We start from the raw sequence: 25,557 nt of genomic DNA, 5'->3' as shown, positions 1-25,557 counted from the left end.
CTGTCTTGCTCAAGTTCTTTATAAACTTTATTATTTTGTTGTAGAAATAATATTATTTCGTGCCTTAAAGCGTAAAACCGTTCTACAACTTTTGTCCTACTCATCCATCGCACTCCGGTGTGTAGAAGAACATCGCCATACTCACTATTTAATTCTTGTAACATGCTCTTGAATTTTCTATGGTTCAGTTCTCGTGCTCTAATAAAATTGACGATATTTACAACGGTTTTCATTACGGCGTCAATTTCTGGCACAGTAGTATGTGCTGTGAGGTTTTCTTGATGTATGATACAGTGAAATGATAGAAGATTTTAAGGTCATATTCTTTTTTTCAATAGTGAAATAAACCCAACGTCGCTTCCAGTCATAGATGGGCATCCATCGGTGCAAACACTTACCATTTTTTTGATATCAATGTTATTTTTATCCATAAAAGTACAAATAGTATCAATATAATCAATTCCTCTGGTTTGACCTTTCATGGGCAGAAACTTCAGAAAATCTTCTCGAACGATACTCTGTTCCATACAGTACCGTACAAAAACTGAGCATTGTGACGTCGAGGAGACATCGGTGCTCGAATCAAATGCCAAGCTGAAATATTTACAATTCTTCAAGTCATCTATGATACAGTCAGAAATATGCTTCGAAATATCTTCAATTCGCCTGACGCAGGTAGAATCTGAGAGCTGTAGTTGCCTGATTTGCGATATTATCTGCGTTTTATTACTAAATTTGTCAAATAATATATTCGAAGCGTTTATAAAACACTCTTTCACTATCTCAGCGTCAGTAAATGGTTTCATATGTTTTCCTAGTAAGTAACAAATTTCGTAGGACGCTCTTGTCACCGCTGTATCTTGTGACATTGAGACTGCTATAATATTCTGCTGTTGACCTCTTGAAGCAACTTGAGTGCAACTTTTCTTTTCGCAATGCAGACCCAACTGGAAAACTATTGCTGAACATCTTATGTTTTGTAGTGTAGTGTCGCATAATATTATATTTTTTTAATATCACACTTTCGCGGCATATTAAACGTGTTGCCGAACCGATTTTGTTCAAAACAACAAAATATTCCTCTTCCCAATTGTCTTGAAATAATCTATTTTCGTCAGAAATTTTACGTTTGCTCTTTGAAGATACACCAGCCATTTTGATTAAATGTTCGTCACAAATAACGTAAAAACTAATTATCAGCCGTAACGTAAGGTAACTATTACTTTTACTACGTTCGAAAAACTATTGTTTCAAGCGCAGCGCATAACTGTCCGATGATGAGTGACAGACGACGCGCGGGATCGGGCGCGCGTGCGGCAGGGGCGGGGGCAGGTTGATGCAGGGCAGGTTGGTGATGTCGCTTGGCTCAGCGGTCTCACTGTCGCAGTCATCGGTTCCCGCACGCACGCCACAGAAAATACATTTTTAACTCCGAGCGCACTCAAGTGTGATCTGTGTGTACGCATTAAGGGAGAAAACATGAGTAAATGCGTGAATTAATAAATACGTTAATTTTACGTAATTTTGGGCCCTTAACGTGGCTATAATATATTGTATATTATAGCCACGTTATATTATTTGTATATTTCTTGTCAACAGACTACTTACTCCACGTGTTTCATTTAAATATTTAAGCATTTCTTTATACACATTAATGTTCGAAATCCAATTTTTAAGAGATGGAACTTGGTTATATTTTGTTGAATTTTTCAACTTTTTCTCAATTTTAAACTGCGTTGACCTTAATATGGGCAGTGAGACATTCCACAAAAATGCATTTGAAATTTACACTGTCATATTTTTTTACTTTTCTGCTTTTATTACGAAAACAAAAAAAGATACTGTAATATGTTCTTAAGAAAGGTTTCTTGATTTTTAAGTAGCTATAAAATGGTATACTTAATTATCTGAAATCATGAAAAAAAAACCTGAAATTTTGAGTTATGACACTATATTGATAAGAAAAAAAAAATATAGCAAAATAATGTTTATTTAAGTGTATTTTTATTGTCTAAATGCACGTAATGCAACCTCTAGAACAATAAAAAAATGAAACTTTATCAAAACTAAATAGATAACTCTTGTATTAATTAAATCTATGTATACGAATATAACAAAACTTATCCAAACTTTTCTGAAAGTAATAATTCTTTAAACTGTTTCGTAGTAATCATTCTTCTCTCCTTAATATCTCTCCTTATCAGTCATATTTCTCTTATAATCAACAATACGTAAAAACACACACATTCCTTGAACTTTTAAATCTTACTCAAATACCACAAAACTTACTAATTTATTTACGAGTATACTCTTAACAGTTTCATAGTATCTAATCAATCATTTATAATATTTTAAGCAGTCAACAATAGTTTAAACTATTTTATTGCACTCGTCTCTCTCTTAATCTCTCTTTTTATATAGGAATCAATAATGGATAAAATAAATCTTCCAAAACTATTTGTGTTCTTAGGTTAATCTATTTACAAGTTATTAAAGAAATCTGCATAAAAACTTGGGATATGGTTGTGTTGTAGCAAACTAATTAAATCATTTTTTTATTCACCTTGATCTGTAACTTGGTTACATACGTGGGTTTTATCTCAGGAATGATCAGTTTCTTGTTTCGGGATAGCAAATTTGCTTCTGACCATTCGGTGTCTTTGTAAGATGTTTTGTATCTAAGAATATTTGGTCTATCTTTTTTTGAAAATGAGGCATCTATCCTACTCCTATCCCGCCTTTACCCGTAAAAGTGGGATAGTTGCCCCACTTTTCGTAAGCTGACTCTAACTTTTTTTTTTAAAGCACTATTCGAGTGAGTTCACTATTTGTAACAACTTTAGCCCTTATACTGACTATCTACTCATATATTGATATGAGTAGAGTGATATTATAAGGTTTTCTTATCCAAATATACCGTTAAACTAAAGTAAATGGCACTTTTATAGGAATAAATGGCTCAGTCTTTCAATCATTATTTGGGTAAACTTAGCGACTTAACAACGTCTATTAAAAATTATTTAAAACTTAACAGAACTAAACTTAGGAATAATAAAATTTATAGTAAAAATGAGTTTTATTATTCGTTTTGTAATATGACTGACAATTGCAGACTTCTATGGAAAAAACCAAAACTTCCTTCTTAAAAAAAACATCAAACAGTAATCAAAATCTTCAAATAATCAACAAATATAGAGATACTGTTTACTTTGGCCAGGTTACTTATTCTTTGAATTCACTTTGGCCAGGTTAGCTATTACAGCTGCAAGCTTCTTCTTCTTGTGTCCACGTCTATTACAGTAATCGCCATATAGAGTGCAATCTTCGTGTAACAGAGTTTACACGTCAGGCACTGAATCCAGTCCGCTGTGGACTTGGTACTTGCGTAGTCATCGAAACATTCTCTGCATTGAGTATTTTCTTTATCAGATTCAGTCTGGTCAGAATCTGATTCATCGAACTCTTGTTCACTTTCAGAACTAAACCTCGGTCTTTTCTTTTTAGGAATAGATTTTTGGTTGTTTTTTCTAGGTTTGTCTGGTGTTTTGCTTCTTAGCTTTACCTTTCAACTTAGCTTTCTTAGAGTTAATATGTTCTTCTGAAATTATAACGGTAGCACCTTGCTTGCCTCTTTTATATAATGGAACAAGAATTTTCAGGATAGGTGAACATTCGTTAAGATATTTACTTGGATTTATGACTTCTACAGTTTCAGACTCCCTATTGATAGTTGGAGACGATAGAACAGGCTGGGGCTCAACATAATATGAATTCACATCAGCATTAGCGTCGAGTTCCTTTGCCACTGGTTGGTCTTGAGCAAGGTTTCCTTCATCTAGATTTTGAATTTTTGGGACCGGTGAACATTCTTTAAGATAATATTCATATAAGGACGAGGGAAATGAAACGCCCGAATGTTGATATAAGACTACTTTATTAACGTTACTGATGTGGGTTTTATATTATGATGGCACTAAACATGTGTATATTTAGATAGATACCACATTCACCTGGAGTTATGACTTCTACAGTTTCAACATTATGTTTCTGAGAAAGGTTGGACGGACTGACATTTCCTTCTACGGGAATAATAATTGCGTCCGCTGCAAGATCTTCATATAGTAAGAACCCGAAATCAGGCTCCCGCTCACCAGTGACAGTTGATGTCGTTGGACCAGGCTGAGGCTCAACATAATATGAAGTCACATCAGCATTCGCGTCGAGTTCCCTTGCTACTGGTTGGTCTTAAGCAAAGTTTCCTTCATCTAGATTTTGAAAGCTGTTGTTATCAGAGATAGCAAAGTAGCTGTCGGGAATAGCAGAAGGATTGTACGGGAAAATACCACATGCACGAAACCCATTCATAGCATTAGAAGAGGTAGCAGTGCGAGTCCATGCGTTACCTATTAATTTTCCAGCAATTTATCGATTTATTTTTCGATCTTTGTGACCCAACATCCAGTTTTTAGTTTCTGAAGCGAAGTAAGTCTTGAAAGGTTTAAAAAAACTCCGGTCAAGCGGTTATAAAGGCTGTGTAGTGCGGCTTGGCAAACAGAACAATATGATGTAATTTTCTTTTGCTAATTCTAGTAAATCAAAAGCAGTAGTGTGAGATGAATGCCCGTCAACTTTAATGGAGGAGTTATTTTATATATCGACTTGTCGATCAGTAACTTCGCTAGGAGCAAAATCATGGTCAGTAAAAACATTTCTGTCAAAGGGGAATATTCCAGTAGCTTTGAATGCTGCGCAAATATTTCCGGGTGTCATAGTTTTCATGTGGGCTTCCCTGACACATCCAGCCACTTCATATATTGAGAAAGTTTTGCCTGAGTTTCGCAACATCCAGCTATCTACAGCATGGTTATACGCAGTTTTGAATGGCCCAAAAATTCCGACATCTAATGGCTGAAGGTTTCCTGTTGAATGCGGCGGCACTGTTAACTGTCACACCATTGTCTTTAGCCAGATTCAGGGTCTCTATGCAAATGTGCGACTTGTGGTTATCGTATATGAGCAGACTAGGATTGTCCTTGCTGCTGTTTGAGTAACTAATAAAATGCTGCATGGTTTTACATTTTTGCACTGTCATAGTATTTGTTTCGTCTAAATTGAATACTCTGGTGCCTTTTCCAAAGGAAGCATGTCTAGCCATGACATTTTCTAAATTATCGAAGAATAAACCAACATTATGGCGATTGAAAGACGTTGCTGCGCTCAAACTACAACCCTCTGGAGGCCGCAACGATAATTGATTATCTTTTTTTCTGAGATTATACAGATACTCGATTCCTGCGAGCTTAGTCTTATGCCATTTAACTGGTACTTTTATGCCATTTAACATCGCTACTTCGTAATTTCTTTGTTATTCACCAATAAATAATTTACGAACTGCATAGTTAGGTGTAAGCCTTATTGGTTTTTCGGGATCAGGGTTATTTTTAACTTTTTTATGATATCTATATAACGTTGTAAATGGAATACCGGTCGACCTAGCAACGGCTCTTATTTTTTGGCCATCCGAAATAAGTTTTAGAGTGTTACTCATCTGATCTTCAGTATGTAGTCCGATAGTAGTCTTTTTTACTCGATTGCGAGGCATTTTACCTAAAACATAGAGTAAAAATAAATCTTAGTTTGTTGGGTTACAATGGATCAACAGTTCACTATGACCCAATACAGAATGATTCACTGTGACCAATTGACCTTTATAGAAAAATAAACAAAAAAGAACTCTCTATCTCGAGGACAAATCAATATGTATTACAACGGATCTAAGGTATGACAAGTATAGTTTACTTATTCAATTAGGAATTAAATAAATTTAAAAATCTCGTAAAAAAAAATAGGTTAGGTACTTACGTAGGGACCGAAGTGAGGCAGCGCGTTCTCCCGCTTCGATAGCGCACCGGCGACTAGTGTGACGCAAACAGGTATAGACGAGCGGCAAATAAGTGTTTTTGTGTGCGTGAGTGCAACACATACTCTGTTATTTTACATTATCCACTGTGACCAAAGAGTAGAATAATACATAGAGGGAAAGAGAGCCCGCTTCACGATTTCGATGTATACTCCTTTTCACGAAAGAAGTCCCCAAACGCAGCGCTTATTCGCGCGACATAATGTTGCCAGGGTTAATTACGGGAAAATATTATATTATGAATATTAAGATACGATATCACAAATGTTTTATTATTTGAATGTATTATTATTTTTTTAGTATTTTATTAATTAAATTTTATATTTATTGTTTAATTGTAAAAGGTGCATTTTTATTAATTATATAACTGGATTTGTTTTATTAACTAGACTTTAAATGTGATTAATATTACATTGATGAGAATTATTGAATAGATGGAATTATTAGTGTCGTTATTAATAGTGATTATGTAATTTGATTATTTATTTAGAATTTTCCGGGATTTTGTATATCACAAAATAAGGAATAAAACACAAAAAGAATTTACAATTTTATTGAATAATTATGATCAGTTACATCGGTCATACTAACATCACTATCGGAAGAGTGAATGGAAACAGAGTCCGATTCTGTTTCACTATCACTAGCCGTGGATATGATGAGTCTGTCCATTTCTTCATCTATAAGGCTGTCATTTTTTAAATATTGCTATTCCAAGTGCTCCACGTGTTTGCATTGAGCAGCCCAATCTTCCGCTGAGATACTCTTAAAAGCATCTTCGGTAATAGTCATTATGTTTTTTGGGTCTTGGGATACGTTTTTATCCGCCACCTTTCTTTTCACAAGGCTCCAGATTTTTTCTATCGGGTTGAGGTCGCAGTGATAAGGAGGCAATTTCAAAACCTTATGATTGTGAGCTTTCAATAATTCATCCACAGCATATGTCGGTGGACCTTTATTTTGTTTGACAAGATCAAACAAACAATACAGCTTTTGCCCAGGTATTTTCAAAATAGATACCCTTTTCTCGCAGCCACTCTTGCAACTTACTCTTGATGCTGGACATTGTAGGCGCTTTGTTTATTTGTGTACAGTGATTAGGAGCGTTGTCCATTACCACAAGAGACCTTTCAAGTAGGTTAGGAATCAGTTTTTCCTTCAGCCATTTAAGGAAATTTGTTGAGTTCATGTCATCATGATAATTTGAAGACTTTGCAATCAAAATCCCAATGGATTTGAACATCAACAATGCACCATTTATGAAACCATTCTCTGTACCTGCATGAGCAATTATCCAGCGACTCCCTACAGATTCTGAGACCATCAGTCTTGGCTCCTTCTCACTTTGCCAACAACTTTTTGCATGATACGTATTATGTATATAGGTCTCATCTAAACATACCATTGGCCTTTTTTCCACAGTGCGATTTCTTCGGATTTTTTCCAAATATCTTGCACGCTATGCGATTATGTCATGGCGTTCCATAAGAATTTTACGTTTGGATTGGCATCGCTTATACTTGAAACCAATATTATTTAATATTCTATGCAATGTTGTGATGCTTCCCTGAAAATTTATATCTTTTCTCAATGCGGCACGTAGCTTAACCAATGTTGGTAACTCCTTCCTCACTATATAAAAACTGTGAATTTTTTCCCGTATGGCGCATAGATCAAACCCATCCAAGTTGAACTTTTTGGGATGCGGACGACTTTTCCCTGGTGTGACAATTTTTTTTGAAGTACAGGTACCTGGGTCGAATATGGCCACCTTAAGGTATGGTATGCTTTTTTAATAATAATAAAACTAAAACAAGAAAGTTTTAGCACTCATTTCTAAAGAGTGGTTATTTATCTTTACAAAAAAGGCAAGAAAATGAAAAGACTTCAAATGATAAAAAAGTATTTGCAACATTTTTAAAAATATAGAAATTGGCCATATTTCCGACGGGGGAGGTAAATATGCCCATACATGTGGCCATATTTACTGTATGAATCAGTTAGTTTAAAAAACTTCTAAATAAAATGAAATAAAAATAGTTATTATATTTTAATAGAAGATTTATTTAAAAGATATTCTTTGGGCGATATTCATTACAAATAAGGTACTAAGTACCTTAACAAAAATTTAAATTAAAAGATAAAGTCAACAATGAGAATCAACAAGTCTTTCTTAGTTTCAAACTTAAAATGCTAAGTAAATTATACTTATAGATAATCAACCAAATTATCAAAAATAAAACGTAAACTTAAAAACTAGAAAAAAGTAGGAAAATCTAATGAAATAAATATTTAGAATTAGTCCTGACTGCACCGAGTGCAAATAAATTTATCAGTGTCTTCTTTTGTTAAACCAACACAGTCTTCATGGACGTATGCTTGACATAAAAGCATATTCTCAAATCTGCTACGATTTGCAGTGTTTGGTAATAGATGTCCACGTGTCTGGGAATCTTTTTGATCTGGATGCAGTATAGGCACCGGGTTTTCAACAGAGAAGAAATGATTTCCACTGACATCAAAAGGGGTGCTGTTATTGGGATTTTCATTTACGTGAGCAGGAATGACCAGATTTTTGCCAACAACAGCATCATTGCTTTCAGTGTGGATTTCAGGAGGAATTAAGATACTTTCGCTAGCATTAGTAGCATCGCTGTCAAAAGGATCTTCATTTCCACGAGAAGGAATCAACACATTTTCGCTAGCATTAGTATCGTGGCTGTCAATGATATCTTCATTTTGTTGAGGAATTGACAAATTTTCACTAGCATTTGTAGCATCGCTGTCAATGTTATTTTCATTTCCTTGAGAAGGAATCAACAGATTCTCACTAGTAATACTATCGCTATCATTGGGATCATTATTTTCTTGATTTTGAGAAGGGCCAGGTATTGTGGAATCAAAGGTAGGTATGCTAGGAGCGTATGCCTCTTCGGGTATCCTTTCTGGATTAAATGGGAAAATTCCGGTGGCTTCAAATCCAGATTTGATATTAGCAGGTGTTGCAGCTTTATCCCACGCCTTGGAAAATAACATCCCAAAACGTCGTTTTGTTATTTTCCTGTCTTTGTGTACAGACCAGTACTTTAAGAACCGCATCACAGAACTCCTTCACCTTCAATATAATTTCTCGAGCCGAACTTTTTACAACTTTAGGCATCACGAAATATCCAATAACGCATTAATCTATTTAAAAAAACACAAATATCTACCACAACAAACGAACTTGATAACATTGACCATTCATATCGACAAAAGACAACATGGCCGATCTGTCAAATTTGAAAGTATTGTTTAGTGCCACAATCCACCGCGGGACTTCTTTTATGAAAAGGACTTAGTATCAATTGACAATTTTGAAGCGCCATCCTTTGACGTTTCCCTTTAACTAATTACGTTTAAAGCGCCATCTCTTGACAATGTTGTACTACCCTTATGTATGTACGTAGATGTATATAATACTTATATTATCCATTTCATAATATCGAATTGCATAAAACCATTTTAATTTCAACATTTTTTTTAAGATACAGAAACAATTTTATATTACAAATTATATGTTTGACAACAAAATGGTTTTACACACTGGCACAGTTGTGACGCTTAACAATTGGGTGTTTGACAATTTTATAAAAAGTATTTTATTGTATTCTTAGGACACTAAAGATACGTTTAATAATTGTTTATTTCATTTTTAAAGTTAATATATAACAAAAACAGTCATTTGAAATAATACGATTCAAAATTCCCGCCAAAACAGCAAGTCACGTGACAAATTAGGCCGTGACGTCATGATTCAATAAACAGTTAAGTGAATGATCCTGTGTAAACTGTTTTTCTCTTGTTTTTCTTGAAATCTCGAAGTAATGGCTTCGTCATCATACAAAGTTTGCACAGTTCCTTGCTATACAAGTACAACTATAAAAAATCCCAATAAATTATTTATTCATGTGCCACAATCGGGGCCTCTTCGTAAAAAGTGCCTGCAATTAGCACGACGCGACCCGTCCACTATATCACCTAAATCTTCAATTTATTTTTGCGAGGACCATTTTGATGTGAGTTCATTTATTTAGTCGCAAATACTGGTATTATAGTGATAAATACCAAATAACTTTAAAATAAAATTACTTGTGAGGTTAGTATTTTCTATATAAATAATACTTCTTTGTTTTATTACAGCTGCCAAATGACATGGAAAATTACATGGAGTACCATATTAGGGGCTCTGTCTCAGCAATAAGAATGAAACCATGTACCTACTAAATTTAAATGTCAACCTGATCGTTTAAAGAGAACAGCTACAACTATGCCTCGGTCTGCAGTAATAAAAAGGCAGCGTGCATCATTAATAGAAGAGATACTTGCACAAGCAACTTGTTCACCCTCCACTAGCAACATATAATTACAGCATAGTAACATAGGAACTGGAGGTAAGTCTAAATTGTAAAGCGATACTATTTGTGTACAACTAAATCACTATCACTACATAGTATAAAACAAAGTCGCTTCCCGGTGTCTGTATGTGTGTAAATATGCTTAGATCTTTAAAACCACACAACGGATTTTGATGCAGTTTTCAACTATATATAGAGCAATTCTTGAGCAAGTCGCTAGTCTATGCTATAAGCAGAAGCCAAAGGGAGAATGATGTTTGTTATTTTTCAACCCCCAAGGCAAAAACGACAGGGTTTTACAGTTTGATGTGTGTGTGTGTGTAAATGTATATGTAGTCTGGCGTCGTAGCTCCCAAACGGATGATCTGATTTTAATGGGTTTTTTTGTTTGAAAGGTATATATGTCGCGGGTGTTCTTAGCTATGTTTGGTGTAAATCTATGGTTGGGGTTGTTTTTAATTTTTGAATTTATACTTGTTTCAGATGTACAAGTACCTGATGAGGAGCTTCATTTTATTAAAGAAACCCAAAATAAATCAATTCAAGTCTGCCCAGAAACAAATAGTAAATTAGTTCAAGTAACTATTAAATCAAAATATAGGAGCTACAAATACAAATACAGGCATGAACCGGGCAACATCTACAATAACCAACTTTTTATCTGTTGCAACATCTCCAATCAAAGTTGAAACTTCAAGAGGTAACACCAGCATTAAAAGAAGATTATTCAGAACTGAAGAGAAAAATCCTTATGACATGTTCTCAACCTCAACTGAATCTTCACCGTCTGGGTCACAACTCAAAACTGATTCTTCAGTTTTCACCATCTAATCAGTCTTCAAATAACATAAGATAGTGATGATCAAAATAATAATGTTCAATTAGAAATGGCCAAAATAAAACAAAAAGATGAACAAAAGGAATATAACCAATCAACTCTAAAATTAATACGAGTGAGACCTAGGTTTTATATTGGCATATCTAAAAATTGTTATTTTTTAGTAGAAATCATACAAAATCAGACATGTATTCCTCTTGAACATATACTGTTATGTCTGAAAAAAATAAGATTAGACACAAAATTTACTGAACTTGGTAATCAGTTTGGTCTATCAGTTTCTTATGCCAGTAAAATATTAAAAAAAAATGTACCACTTATAGCAAAGGCATTAAGTTGTTTCATTATAAAAAGTAATAAATCTACCATTGAACAAAACTTATCTATAGCTTTTAGGCATAAATACAGACATATTTATTGCATAATAGACTGTTTAGAAATCGAAATTCAAAAACCATTAAAATCTGTCAACCAGGCCCTAACATGGTCGGAATACAAGAAGGCCAATACAATAAAATATAGATAAGTAGCACACCCGATGGTATTATCAATTACATTTCTCCAGGCTATGGTGGAAGAATTAGCGATGTATCCTTAGTTGAAGATTGCAATTTTCTAGATCAGTTAGAACCTGGTGTATCTATTTTAGCTGATAGAGGATTCAAGCATATTGAACAATTATTATTACAAAAGGGGTTTAATTTAGTGAGACCTCCAAGTGTATCAGCAAATTTAACTTACTTACTTAACTGTAAAGCTGAAGCTCGGAAAACTAAAGAGATTGCAAGTTTACGGATACACATAGAGAGAGTCATACGACGTCTGAGGGAGTTCTCAATGTTAAAGACTCATTCAGTTGTTAATACTAATTTAATAAAATTTTTAGATGACTGTGTTGTAATTTCTTGTGCCTTAATTAATATACAAGACTCTATAATTAAAAACATTTGAGAAATAAAAGAAAAATTAATTTTGATTATTGTTTTATTTTATAAATATTAAAAATAAATTATTATAATAGACTATAGATATTATTTTTCCAAAAGGTAACAACATTACACAATATATCATTTACCATCATTTCATCATACTCTATGGGAATAATATGGACCTAATTATTTTTTTCAAAGTGCCAATCTGCCACACAAAATAAACCTTTTTTTAAATCGCTAACATATGTATGTACATTTGCAAAAGAACTTGGATAGCAAACTTTGTTGTGATTTTGCCATTACATATATGTGTAATAAACAATATATGTGTTAGCAAACGTTTTTTCGTTAGTTGGACACTTAATTTCTACTACAACATCTTCCTTCAATATTCCATCTGGTGATGCAGCCACCATTCGGTATTTTCTGCTAATGATTAGGCCACATTCTTAAATCTTGCCATACTGTTTTTCTACTTCCTTTCGTACCAAGCCTTCCAATTTTCTTCCTCTGTCCATGGCTGGAGTGTTTGGTACTTTAGCTCCCAATAGCAAGGCAATCAAAGAACCATGTTGTTTTGCATCGAGAAACATCGAATGCCTTCGATGCAGTGATTCTAGCATATCTGAAAATAACAAAATTTAATTAACTAACAGTATTCTTAACTTTTTAAAATGTAAAACTACCAAATGCTCTGGGGTTTTGGCCTGTCATTTTTTTTTCTATGGAAATTTTCAGGAAAAAGCTAGACATAGTCTGTTCATCATTCCCTAACCCACTTTTTTATTATACATCCGGAAATAAATCCAACACATGAACATTACATAATATGTAAGTTATATTTTATAACTTACATATTATGTAATGTTCATATATTTATTTATGTTAGGCACTTTGAATGTATGATATTAACTAGCTTTGCCCGCGGCTTCGCTCGCGTAATGTACCCTTTCTCATTTTCTAGGTGTCAAACTATATCCATGCCAAATTTCACCTTAATCCGTTCAGTGGTTAAAGCGTGGAGAAGTAACAAACAAAGAAACAAACTCGCATTTATAATATTAGTTAGGATTAGTATTAAAGATAAAATATATAATACCTTAATTCATGCCATACAGGAGTTTTGTGCTGCCTTCGGGTCTGACTTTATTTTATAAATCTAAATTTGGTTTTGAGAACAAAGGAGCAATTTTGCTTAAAAATGTGTCACATGTGTCATTTTCTGTTTTATAATTAGTGCCTAGATAATGCATAGAAAGCTGAAGAATTTCTGGCATTGTATAGTCCGGTTGATGTTTAATAATTTGTGAAGAACATATATTCCTTTTTTTGTTTTCCTCCAAAATTTATGCAATATAATATCTCCGAACTGTTTGTTGTCTGTAGAGGAGTTACCCTTCATTTGTTTGACTGTTGTGAACTTCGAGGTGGTTCCTACTTTTGCTAGTTTTGATTTTTTCCAATAGCATTCTGTACATGTACATGCTGGCTCTTCACTTCTTCTGTGCACCCACATAAGAAATGCTACAGAATGTTTACATCCCCCTAGAGATGCAGGGCAGTCATGGCACTGGACACTGGATGTCTGACGAACTTTTTGCTCAGGGCATATTTGCCATTTCACTGTGCACAGAGTGTGGTCACGTTTTAATTGAACATAACCAATAGCATCATCACTGACATATAATATTTAAAAGTAAATTAATGACATGTAATGTCTTTTTAAATGTGTCTAATTTTATTCGTAATAAAACCATAATTCTATGGTGTTGCTTATTTATTTATATCAATTTATTACGAATAATTAATATCAATGTCAGAAGAATATTCTATGCCATCTTATATATCAACCATGTCAAGATATCTTCGTCCTGAAACTTTTAATGTCGAACCTGATACGGCTTCTGCAGATTTGCGATGGTCACACTGGAGGTATACGTTCATAAACTTTATCTCAGAAGAAGCTTGTAACGAAACTGATGAAATGAAACTCAAATTATTAATAAATCATCTATCTCCTACCGTGTACTCCTATATACGTGATTATAAATCCTACGAGCATGCCTTATCATTATTAGATCACATATATTTAAAGCCTAAAAATGAAATTTTTGCTCGATATACTTTAGTTGCTCGAAAACAAAAACAGGATGAAACTATTACAGAATACGTACACGCACTGAAATTATTATCACATGATTGCAATTTTAAAGCCGCGACTCCTGAAGAATATAAGAATGAATACATTCGTGACGCGTTTGTTGCTGGGATCACATCCCAAACAATACGACAGAGACTCTTAGAAAACACTACCTTAAGTTTAGATGAGGCTCTAAATCAAGCGATTGCTTTAGAAACAGCCGAACGAAATTCTCGAGGCTATATTAATAATACTTCTTTTAATCTAAATGCTCTTTCTAAGCAGGAACAAGAAACGCCAATTCAACAAAACTTAGCTATAGCAAATTATTCAAGAAAGAAGCAGTGCTTCTTTTGTGGTGGAAGCATTCATCGACGATTTAAGTGTCCTGCTCGTAATGCCACCTGCCAACTTTGCTCCAAAACAGGTCATTTCGCTAATGTCTGCCGTAGTAATAAAGAAACACTTAACTATGTTGTAAAAGAAGATGCACCGGTGGAAGTTGCTACGATTTCTGCGGCCTCACCTTCTAGCTTAAAAAGAGCTACGGTATCAGTAACAATTAACGATTACAAAGCTGATGCACTTATTGATACTGGTAGTTCCGTAAGTTTCGTAAGCGGTTCTTTAGCGCAAACAATACATCTGAAAAGGAAGCCATGTAAGCAGGCCATAACTTTAGCCTCACTTAATCACATATCTTTTGTGGAAGGTTCCTGTGTAGCGACAATCAAAATAGGGCAACATATCTATAAAAGTCAGCCCCTCTTAATTGTAAACAATCTTTGCGCAGACCTTATTATAGGGCATGACTTATTACAAAATCATTCAGTGCTTGAATTTCAGTTTGGAGGTAACCAAGGACCCCTGAAAGTCTGCAATATTATAGAAGCATCAGTTCCTCCTGCAACTTTATTTAGTAATTTATCTCCTAATATTAGACCAATAGCTATAAAATCTAAACGTTACTCCGAAGACGATTTACAATTTATAAATAATGAAATATCAAAATTACTAGAAGAAGGCGTCATTGAGCCCAGCGTATCTCCATGGCGAGCACAAGTATTAGTGACAGGAGGTGGTACACACCGAAAGCAGCTTGTTATTGACTATTCGCTTACCATAAACAGATTTACAGAACTAGATGCATTTCCTCTACCTAGCATCGAGTCTATAATTGAAAAAGTTGCAAAATTTAATTATTTTAGCCAAATCGATCTAAAAAGCGCTTATCACCAGGTACCAATTTTGTCATCCGAACGACAATATACAGCATTCGAAGCATGTGGTAAACTTTATCAATTTACAAGAATACCTTTTGGGGTAACAAACGGTGTCGCGGCCTTCCAGCGAACATTACAATACATTATCGATACAGAAAAATTAGCAGGAACGTTCGCATATTTAGATGATGTCACTGTTTGTGGTAAGAGTAAAGATGACCACGATAGAAAACTCAATGAATTTATGAATGCAGTTAAGAAATACAAATTAACTCTAAACGAAAGTAAATGTGTCTTTGGAAGCGACTCTATAAATCTTTTAGGATACTCAATATACAATAATACGATTAAACCTGACAATGACCGTCTTAAACCACTATTGGATCTTCCAATTCCTACGGATTTACCAACCTTAAAAAGGACTTTAGGTTTATTTGCTCACTATTCCAAGTGGATCCAAAATTTTTCTCAGAAGATCAGACCACTTATTGGTATTAAGTATTTTCCTTTAAACCAGGAGGCTGTTACATGTTTTAACTCTTTAAAGTCAGATGTTTGTAAATCTACTTTGGTAGTGGTCGACGAAAATGCAACATTCATGGTAGAAACAGATGCATCTGAATTTGCCATTGCTTCTACACTCTCTCAAAACGGTCGTCCAGTTGCATTTTTTTCACGAACTTTAACTGAGTCTGAGTGCAAACATTCTTCTATAGAAAAGGAGGCAAGTGCAATTGTTGAATCTCTGCGTAAATGGCGGCACTATTTAATGGGTAGACATTTCTTGCTTTTAACTGATCAACAGTCTGTAGTATTCATGTTCAATCAAAAACATTCAAGCAAAATAAAAAATGAGAAAATTGAAAGATGGAGGCTTGAACTTTCCAGTTTTAAATTTGAAATTATTTATCGACCTGGTAAGGATAATACAGTGGCTGACGCTCTATCTAGAGTATGTGCTCATATTAATTCTGATAATAGTAAGTTGAAAGAAATTCACGAACTTCTTTGTCACCCTGGTGTCACAAGATTAGCACACTGGGTAAGGACGAAGAACCTTCCATACTCTATCAATGACATTAAACTTATAACTACTTCCTGCAGAGTGTGTGCTGAAATCAAGCCTCGTTTTAATAAAAATAATTATCAACTCATAAAAGCTACTTCTCCATTTGAACGATTGAACATAGATTTTAAGGGACCCTTACCATCTAACACGCAAAATAAATACATGTTAACGATTATTGATGAATACAGCCGATTTCCATTCGCTTATCCCTGCAAAGATATGACTGCAACGACTGTAACTAAATGTTTGAAGGATCTTTTCTTTATGTTTGGCACTCCGCTTTATGTACACTCAGACAGAGGAGCGACATTTATGTCTGAACAATTGAAGCAATTTTTTTACTCTCTTGGGATAGCTTGCAGTCGAACAACTCCATATAATCCCCAGGGGAATGGACAAGTTGAAAAACTTAATGGAACTCTTTGGAGAAACATACAATTATACCTCCGATCTAAAGATATGGAGATATCAGATTGGGAAAAAGCTTTACCAGTGGCTTTACACTCCATCAGGTCACTTTTATGTACTAGTACTAATGTAACTCCTCACGAAAGAATGTTCAACCATGCCCGAAGAACTTCAAACGGCGAATCATTTCCATCTTGGATGTTAAATCCAGGACCTGTTTTAATGAAAAAGAACGTGAGAGCTACCAAGTACGATCCTATAGTTGAAGAGGTAGAGTTACTCCAGCCCAATCCGCAATATTCGTATGTCAGATTGTCAGATGTAGAAGATTGAAGATTGTAATGAAAATAATGAAATGCAAAATTCTGAAAATATTCAAGATGAAAATCCTATTCCTAATCAAGAATCTATTGAATATAATCAATCTCATGAACTTCCTTCCACGAGTTCGTCATTTAAAGAACGTCGTTCAACACGACCGCGAAGAATGCCGAGCTATTTAAACGATTACGTATTGTCTTAAGAGAGGGGGTGAATGACATATAATATTTAAAAGTAAATTAATGACATGTAATGTCTTTTTAAATGTGTCTAATTTTATTCGTAATAAAACCATAATTCTATGGTGTTGCTTATTTATTTATATCAATCACCATAGGACTGTCTTGATGATCTGAAAATAGAAATATCTCAATAAAATAATTATGAAAAAAATTTGTACGCATTTTTACGCATCAATGTATTAGTAGTTATATTTTGATAGACACTTTTTGCATTCTAAAACTGCTTCAGTTAATTATAAATTATAACCTACCGCAATATAACCCGAAATATGTATATTTTTGACATACATAACCAACAAAGTAAATAATGACAAAAAATTTCATATGTATATTAGATAGATACCGTTTTTTATACTTACACTGAAGTTTTCACGTTTCTAAATTCTGCAGAACAGAAGTCTGGGTTTCATGCAAATAAATTTGCAATCATAAACGAATCAACTTTTGGCAGATTAGCACTATCAGCTTTTATAAAGTCTTTCTCCACTTGCATTTTGACTGAATAACTAATAAAATCAACACAAAATTATTAATAAAATAACACCACCGTACGAAAGTAACAGTGCAATTTGTTTCACAGACCAAACAAGATTTGTTTGTTTATTGTATCGTGACGTCACGCGTTCTGATTGGCTAGTGAGCCGTTTGAGTTTTGTTATTGCACAGATGCAAAATTTCTTATTTAGAAATTGGATCACATATATTATTCTTTTGATTACATCGTACCAGCGCTGCTTTTCAAACTCTAAAAGTTTTTGTTGAATACTATCAATAGTGTTCTTATTTTTAAGATCATGACACAAATCTGTCCATTTTTTATAATTATTGAAATGAGCAGAACTTTTCTCATGTCTGCTGCAATACAAAGCTAGATGTTGCCAATCACCAATTCCCTCGCAGAATTTATTTTTATGTTTTGATTCAAATAGCTTGCAACAGAAGCAGTAAACGGCATTTTTGGACACCGAATAAAGCAGCCACTCAAGTTTCCTAAATGCCTTTCATAATAATACTTAGAAAATTTTCGTCCCGAAGAATCACTCGGAAAATTATACTGTTTAATTTGTTTAATCGGATTTTCTGTTAAATACTGGATCAAAGTAGCGTTTAAAACTTCTGGCCAGGCTCCAGGATCATCTTTGGAAAAAGTTGGTATTGGTGACGATAATTGTCTTGGCGGTGACGATGTTGTATCAGGCACAGGCACAGACGTAACTTCGGCGGCATCATCTTAAATTAATAACAGACAAACAAATACATAATATTGTTCACATGAGTACATCTATCTCCTTGTCTGAATAAACTGATTTATCAATCTATGAATAATTATTTATATTTATACAAATTAGAGTGTCTGTTTGTAATACATATTCAAATAACCGCTTTTTACTAAATGCTTATGGATGTACGCAATCAGTAAAAAGTACATAAAATAAAATATAATTTTTACAATTTTCGTCTGTCTGTTCCTTCCGTCTAATCTCTAAAAACGGCCGGAAAAAAAGTTAATTTTTCTATTTAAGATTGAAAAAAAAAATATTTTTTTTAAAATATCCCAAACAGAAGTTATAATATTTATTTTATACAAAATTACATAAAAAGTACACACTTACCACTAATTTAATAACACTTTCATCGATAACATCGACTGGTTTCTGTCTCTAATGATTGTGTCGAAGTGGATGGTTGAGCCGTAAAATTACGCATTTTTATTACGTTCTTCTTCTTGTTTTCTTTTCCTTATTAGATTCTGGTAACCAGATAATTTCTTTTTTTATCATGATTACTATCACTCATAGTGAAAACACGTTAAAACAATCAGTAGGTAACACCCAAACAATGATTATAAAAATTCAATGCGCACCTTACACACACACACACTTTCAATCAAATGATTGTTTATTTGTTTTGTTTTGCCTTAGCTATCTCGTTCGTTAAAATCGGGGAATACCCGTGACCCCACCCCCGCTTGCGTCGCACGCATCGCATCGGGTTGCGTTCAGAAACTCACTCATACTCATACAAACTCGGCGCCTCTGCGGTTTAAAATAACTAGTACTTTTTCTCTGGTTCAAAGAACTGCCGCCGTTTTAACGTTGAGCTCGTAAGGAATGTAAACTAAAACCCTAAACGTAAAATGAAACCATAAACGTGAATAATAATAAACATTAAATATTGAGAGACTTGTTCAATAAGCGTTATAGATGTTTTGTTGTTTACAAGGCCTATGTTGCGCCTATTGTACCTACTTACTTGTCGATACTCCACTACAAAAAACAATCATATAGGTAACAAAAATAATTTAGGTGGCAGTGGCGGCACGGCCCTGATTTTATCGTGAATCAATAACGGTAAAAGTCGCAAAAAATTCCACATTTGACAAGCACCGCCGGAAAGTTTAGTGGAAGTCGGTGAAATCGAACACAACTTATCACGCTGATCTTCAACTGAGTATTCAACAATTTCTATTCTCCGATTTAGCAATTTATATGAAAACCATTTTTCTTCAACAAGGTAATCAAGGCACAGTTTAATGTCATAAGCAAGAACTCCCTCAAATATGTCGTGTCCAAGACACGGAGGCAGCCCCGGAAGACAAACATGATAATAATTTAATTGATTGAAGACGGAGTCACGTTTAATTCCTTCTGTTATTAACGGTTTATTTATTATCGGTCTTTTTTTAATGGATATTACTTTTTTTTTCTTGTTTAAACGATCTATTACTTTTTCATAAGACTGAATAGTTCTAGTAGGATATTTTTTCATAAATCCATCTTTAGTTTCGAAAGATTTTTTAGTGATTAGGCAATATCTGCAAAAGTATTGATTTCTACTAAAATTTTCGGCGAATCCTCCCAGCGCATGGCTTCCAAGGTTATCACCAGTTACAAAAACTAACGATTCCTTTGATAACTTTCTGACAAGACAATTTAATTCCGTGAGTTTCACTTTCTTTTAAATCTGTTACAATTCTCCCGAATACTTTCGCATGGTCAAATAATTTCTCTCTGCATAAAGCTACAAGATACATGGAATTTACATGAGATCTGATGTTGTCTGGATAATTTCCTATTATACCTTAACTGTAGGTATTTTTTTATAATTTAATTAAATATTAATATATAAGAGGTGCAGAACAAACCACGAATCCAATTTTTACGTCTCTTTATTGCGCTTTCTACAGTATGACTGACTGTACAGAGAAGTTACAACATCGAGCACGACTATCTTATTACAAAAATATAGTGTTACAAAATGAAATACCTATGTGCACACGGCACAACCACTTACCTACTGCGGACCCTTTATTTACATGCTTTGAACCCCTAACGGGTCCGTGGACCCCACTTTAAGAAACTCTGCTCTAACTCCACCTTAAGTTTAGCAATAATGGTTTCTTTTTCCTCTAGTTCTTGTAAAATTATGTGTTGGTGAAGTAATCATTTATTAGTGATGGCCGTGAAGAAAAAAGTTCTGATGGTAAATGGTCATCTATAGCAAAATTATTTTACTCTGGTATAATTTGCAAAGATATTTCTGGTTCTAATCCTCGTAAATTCAAAAACGGGGAAAATGCCAGCACTCTTGGAGCCATTTATAGCTGTATCAATAGACGAGCATCGATTAAAAGCTTTTGTATAAAAACCGACGATATCAAATGCTGTAATTTTTGCTCTGTGGATGATTAACCATGTTGGTTTCGTATTCTCTGTTGTGTGCTGTTTTTAGTGGTCCATGGAAGGTCAAGTCTAATGGCTGCATTCTATGCAATGTATATGGAGACAATGTCAAACATGGATGAAATTTTTAGGACGAAACTCGTTATACTAACGGCTTTCGTGGCTGTCTAGAACTAAAAAATGGAATTGTAAGCCGATGGTTTAGCGGATTCCTTAAAATGCTGGAGTCAAGCAACAAATATCGATTCATTGATTTAAGAATGATCGATATGAGAAAAAACATCGATGTTGACATCGACGTTAACAACGAATCAAAAGTATCGATGAACGATAAATATCGATCGAAAGACATCGATATTACTAAAACATCGGTGTTTTTGGAAACAAATGGAAATATGTATAATATTTATGAAAAGTTTTAATTATTACATAAATGCACTCTTAATGAGACACCTAGAAATCACAAAAATAAGAAAAAATTAAAATTCATTGTACTTTTACGGATACTTTGTAAAAAAAATAATTTTGACTGGTGTTCTCCTTTAAGTCTGTTCCGTTGCTGGTACAGAAGGTCAGCTTTGGAATAAAAACTTTTCGAGGCTTTGCTGATGTTGCTGTGCAACACAAATATTAGAGAGCAATTTTCTTTAAATTAGGCCAGATGGATTCTAGTAACTTCCATAAATGTAAAGGGCCTTCACGAGTAGTTATTTCTATTGATCGTAAAATCTCTTAAACTTCAGTTAAACCAATAATTCGTTTTGTCTTCAACATTTCGGGGGCACTGGTATGGCATAATAATATTATTGATTGCAGGGCGCAGTTTTAAAAAACTTTCAATCATGTAAAATGTTGAGTTCCATCGTGAGGACACATCTTGAATCAGTTTCAAATCGGATTCTCGCCTCAATTCATCACTGGCAGCACATTGTTTAAACCACGTTACAATTCTTCTAACTGCAGCGATTAGGTCCGGCAAATTAGGCGTTTTATCACGCAAACCATCTTCAGCTGTTTCAGATACTACTAGAATGTTATTAACGTAAACCAACTCAATACTATCTTTAAGTTCACCTAACGCTGTATTGATAGCGCGCTGATAAACGGACGGTGCTTTATACAGTCCGAATGGCATGCGCATGTATTCGAATTGACCGTCGGGCGTCACAAAAGCGGTATTTTCTATTGAGTCAGGCAAAATGGGGACTTCATGAAAACCCGCGGCCATATGGAAATAAATACAAAAACGTGCTTTCCCCAACTTATCAATCTGATCAGCTATAAGTGGCAAAGGAAAATGATCTCTTAGTGTATTGACATTAAGCTCACGAAAATCTACACAGAGTCTCTAAGTAATTCTCGTAATTTTTAAAGTTCTAAAGGTATCGCTTATATCAGTATCAAGGCTTAAGGGGGTGGGGGGCACTACTTACAAGAGGCGCGAACGATCTCCCGCTTTAAAGAAATGCTACCTGTATTTAATATCTCGCTAAGACCTGGTACGTTCAAAAGGTCAAATCCGAAAAGAACGTCAAATTTTGTCTGAGTATCAGTGCAGTTGCTTATACTACAATTCTAGTTCTACAAAAATACTGTCTAATTTTACAATAGAAGTAGGGGAGTGGGCGGCTAGTTGTAACAATTAATTGCTTCTTGGCTATGGAAGTTTACTTTGTCCGGTATTTATGAAATCTAACAGTACTATTCCAATTACCAACTATTCAGCAATCGATTCCATATAAATTTTATATCAAACCTGTAACAATTGTTTGTAGAAACGGCTTTGAAAATAATTGACGAGTGTTACAACTTACCTCGTGATTGGGGCTAATTGTAACAAACTTGGGGCAAATTGTAACATTAGGAAATGGAAACTAGTTAATATTTTATGAAGATTTATTCGACTTATTTAGCATAAGAACCCTTACACATTGGTATGCTAATTTTCTGACTTCCAAAGGAAGGAATCCAAAGTAAATTTTGGAGCTATTTAGCAAGTTCTCGCATATTTTAGCTTCTTCTGCCTCTTTAAAGACCAATCTGGGCTTGACGTAGCCGACTGATAAAGATTTGTCATTCTTCTTCTTTTTTAAATATCTATATAGCGATACATGGCATTAATTAAAATGTTTTGTAGGTTGGGTTGAAAATCAAATGAATATTTTTCTATTATGTGGGTGTAAAACTTGTTACTACTTGCACCTGTTACAACTGCTCCCCGCTCCCCTATTATACTTTCACGTTTACCACACACAGAAAGAAAAAAACGCTCTCTTTGATTAATGAACATAATGAAACACTCGTTGAGTTTTTACAGACTAAACAGTTTTTATTTAAACGGAAGACACAATGACAGAACAAATAGGGTTGACATACCTAGAGACAGATGTTGCTAGTAGTAGTTAAATAATTTTTTCGTTATATAAATCTAACACAGTCCCTTAACGAAATAATACCATATTTATAGAGAACAAACACACTGCATCTAGCATACATTACAATCATACAATGTTAAATCAATAAACATTAAATTTCTACAATACCAAATTGCTCAATAAACTTGTAATGTTTCTGAGGACATAAACTTTTAGTCAATATGTCAGCAGGCATATCATTTGTATTCAAATAATTAATTTGTACACTATTATTTTCTACAGCTGTTCTGACAAAATGATATACATACAATATGCTTACTTCTCTTATGGAATGCAAAATTTTTGGTTAACTTCTGAGCACTCTGATTATCATTATATAAACATACAGGTAACTCATTCCTACACTTTAACTCACAAAAAGATTTTTGTGAGTTAAAGTTAAAATATATGGCTTCTTTCTTTGTCTTACTTCTGCCTTCGGTTTAGTCATCTGATTAAGGTCCTTCAATTCTCTCAATGGTACAGTATCATAAAACTCTTCTGAGGAACTAGTAGATGGTTCTTCTTCTACATAAGTACTATCATCCTTTGATATTACTGTTAACGATTCATCATAGTCGGAGCTGGTTTGGTCTTCATGTTGCTCGGCAGGATTTGCTGGTGCGCTTGATATGGAAACAAACGCTTAAATTTTAACTGCATGATATGATGTAAAAAAAATGCTTAAATTTTAACTGTATGATAATTGAAAAGATTATTTAATCAGAAAAAAATAGTGACACAATCGGCTGCGCTTTTAAAAGGATTGTTGGATACTACAATGGAATGTTTGAACAATCTTAACAATACGAACATCTCAACGGACTCTTGGGATCCTATAATAATATATCTTTTGGTTCAGAAGTTGGACCCAGAGACGCACAGAAGCTGGCAGGAATATGCATACAAGGATGAATCCGAAGCTATACCCACGTGGAGTGAAGTTAAAAAATTCTTAGAGTCAAAGTTTCGTACCTTGGGATTGATGACAGCAAATACTACACAGCATTCCACTCACCAACGTAGACCAGCAGTACGCCAACGTTCTTTCCATATTGCAAAGTCAATCAAAACAAAAAATTGTATCATGTGTAATGATAACCATACAATTTGTCGCTGCAAACAATTTACTAAGATGGAACCTACTGAGAGAAACAATTACGCAATAGCCAAACGGTTATATTTCAACTGTCTGGTACCAGGACATTCAGCATTTAGTTGTAAGTTAACTGTGTCCTGTGTGTAGAATATGTCAAAGACGTCATCATTCTCTCCCACATGTAACCAAGAACCAGGAATCTGCGGCATCAACGAGCAATTCACAACCACAATCGCAAATTTCACAACATGTAGAAGAAAAGCAAGAAAATGTACAAGCACACCCAATGATTGCGTCACACTTTACAACCAGACAGGGCAGTAGCATTATTAGCGACTGCAGTCGTGGAAGCAGTAAGTGAACAAGGGTACAACATTCCACTACGAGCGTTAATAGACCAAGATCCACAAGCAACATTTATTAGCGAGAAGGCGACACAACTACTTAAGTTAGAACGTAAACCAATGAAAGGCAATGTCATTGGGGTGGGATCAGTAAAAACAGAAATCAAGCATGTGGTTCAGCTACAATTAAAATCGCGATGGGACCCAAATTTCAACTTACCTATTCAAGCTTATGTCATGTCAAAACAGCTGACCACAAAGTTGCCCGCCAGAACAATTGCGACACACCCATGGCGACACCTTAAGGGCCTCGAGCTGGCTGATCCAAACTATTTTCAGCCAGGTCATATAGATATATTCTTAGGAGTCAAGGAATATTCTGAAATATTGCAACAAAACGATATCAAAGGTCCTCCAGGCACATCGTGTGCACAGAAGACCAGCCTGGAATGGATACTTTTTGGAGAAATTCATTCGCCTCAACACGATATTTACGTAGTAATGCACCATCAAATCGACGTTGATGA

General features: G+C 34.4%; 1 protein-coding gene across 2 annotated transcripts in view; it reads left to right on the top strand.

The window, feature by feature from the left end:
- Window positions 1–12,103, top strand: part of LOC124541773 — a 58,603-nt gene extending 46,500 nt beyond the window's left edge. Inside the window, exons 1-3 of one of the 2 annotated variants that reach the window (XR_006967269.1) lie at window positions 9,796–9,978; window positions 10,103–10,353; window positions 10,801–12,103. Coding sequence is in view for 1 of the 2 variants with exons in the window: in XM_047119720.1 (XP_046975676.1) it covers window positions 10,801–11,006 (206 nt within the window). In the remaining variant the exon portion in view is untranslated. Of the gene's footprint in view, window positions 1–9,795; window positions 9,979–10,102; window positions 10,354–10,800 lie in introns of those variants that run through there. The other variant, XM_047119720.1, reaches the window with a different exon arrangement.
- Window positions 12,104–25,557: the final 13,454 nt, after the last annotated feature.

This window comes from Vanessa cardui, chromosome 28, assembly GCF_905220365.1.
Source record: "Vanessa cardui chromosome 28, ilVanCard2.1, whole genome shotgun sequence".
Lineage (NCBI taxonomy): Eukaryota > Metazoa > Arthropoda > Insecta > Lepidoptera > Nymphalidae > Vanessa > Vanessa cardui.
This window is presented reverse-complemented; position numbering and strand designations above follow the sequence as displayed.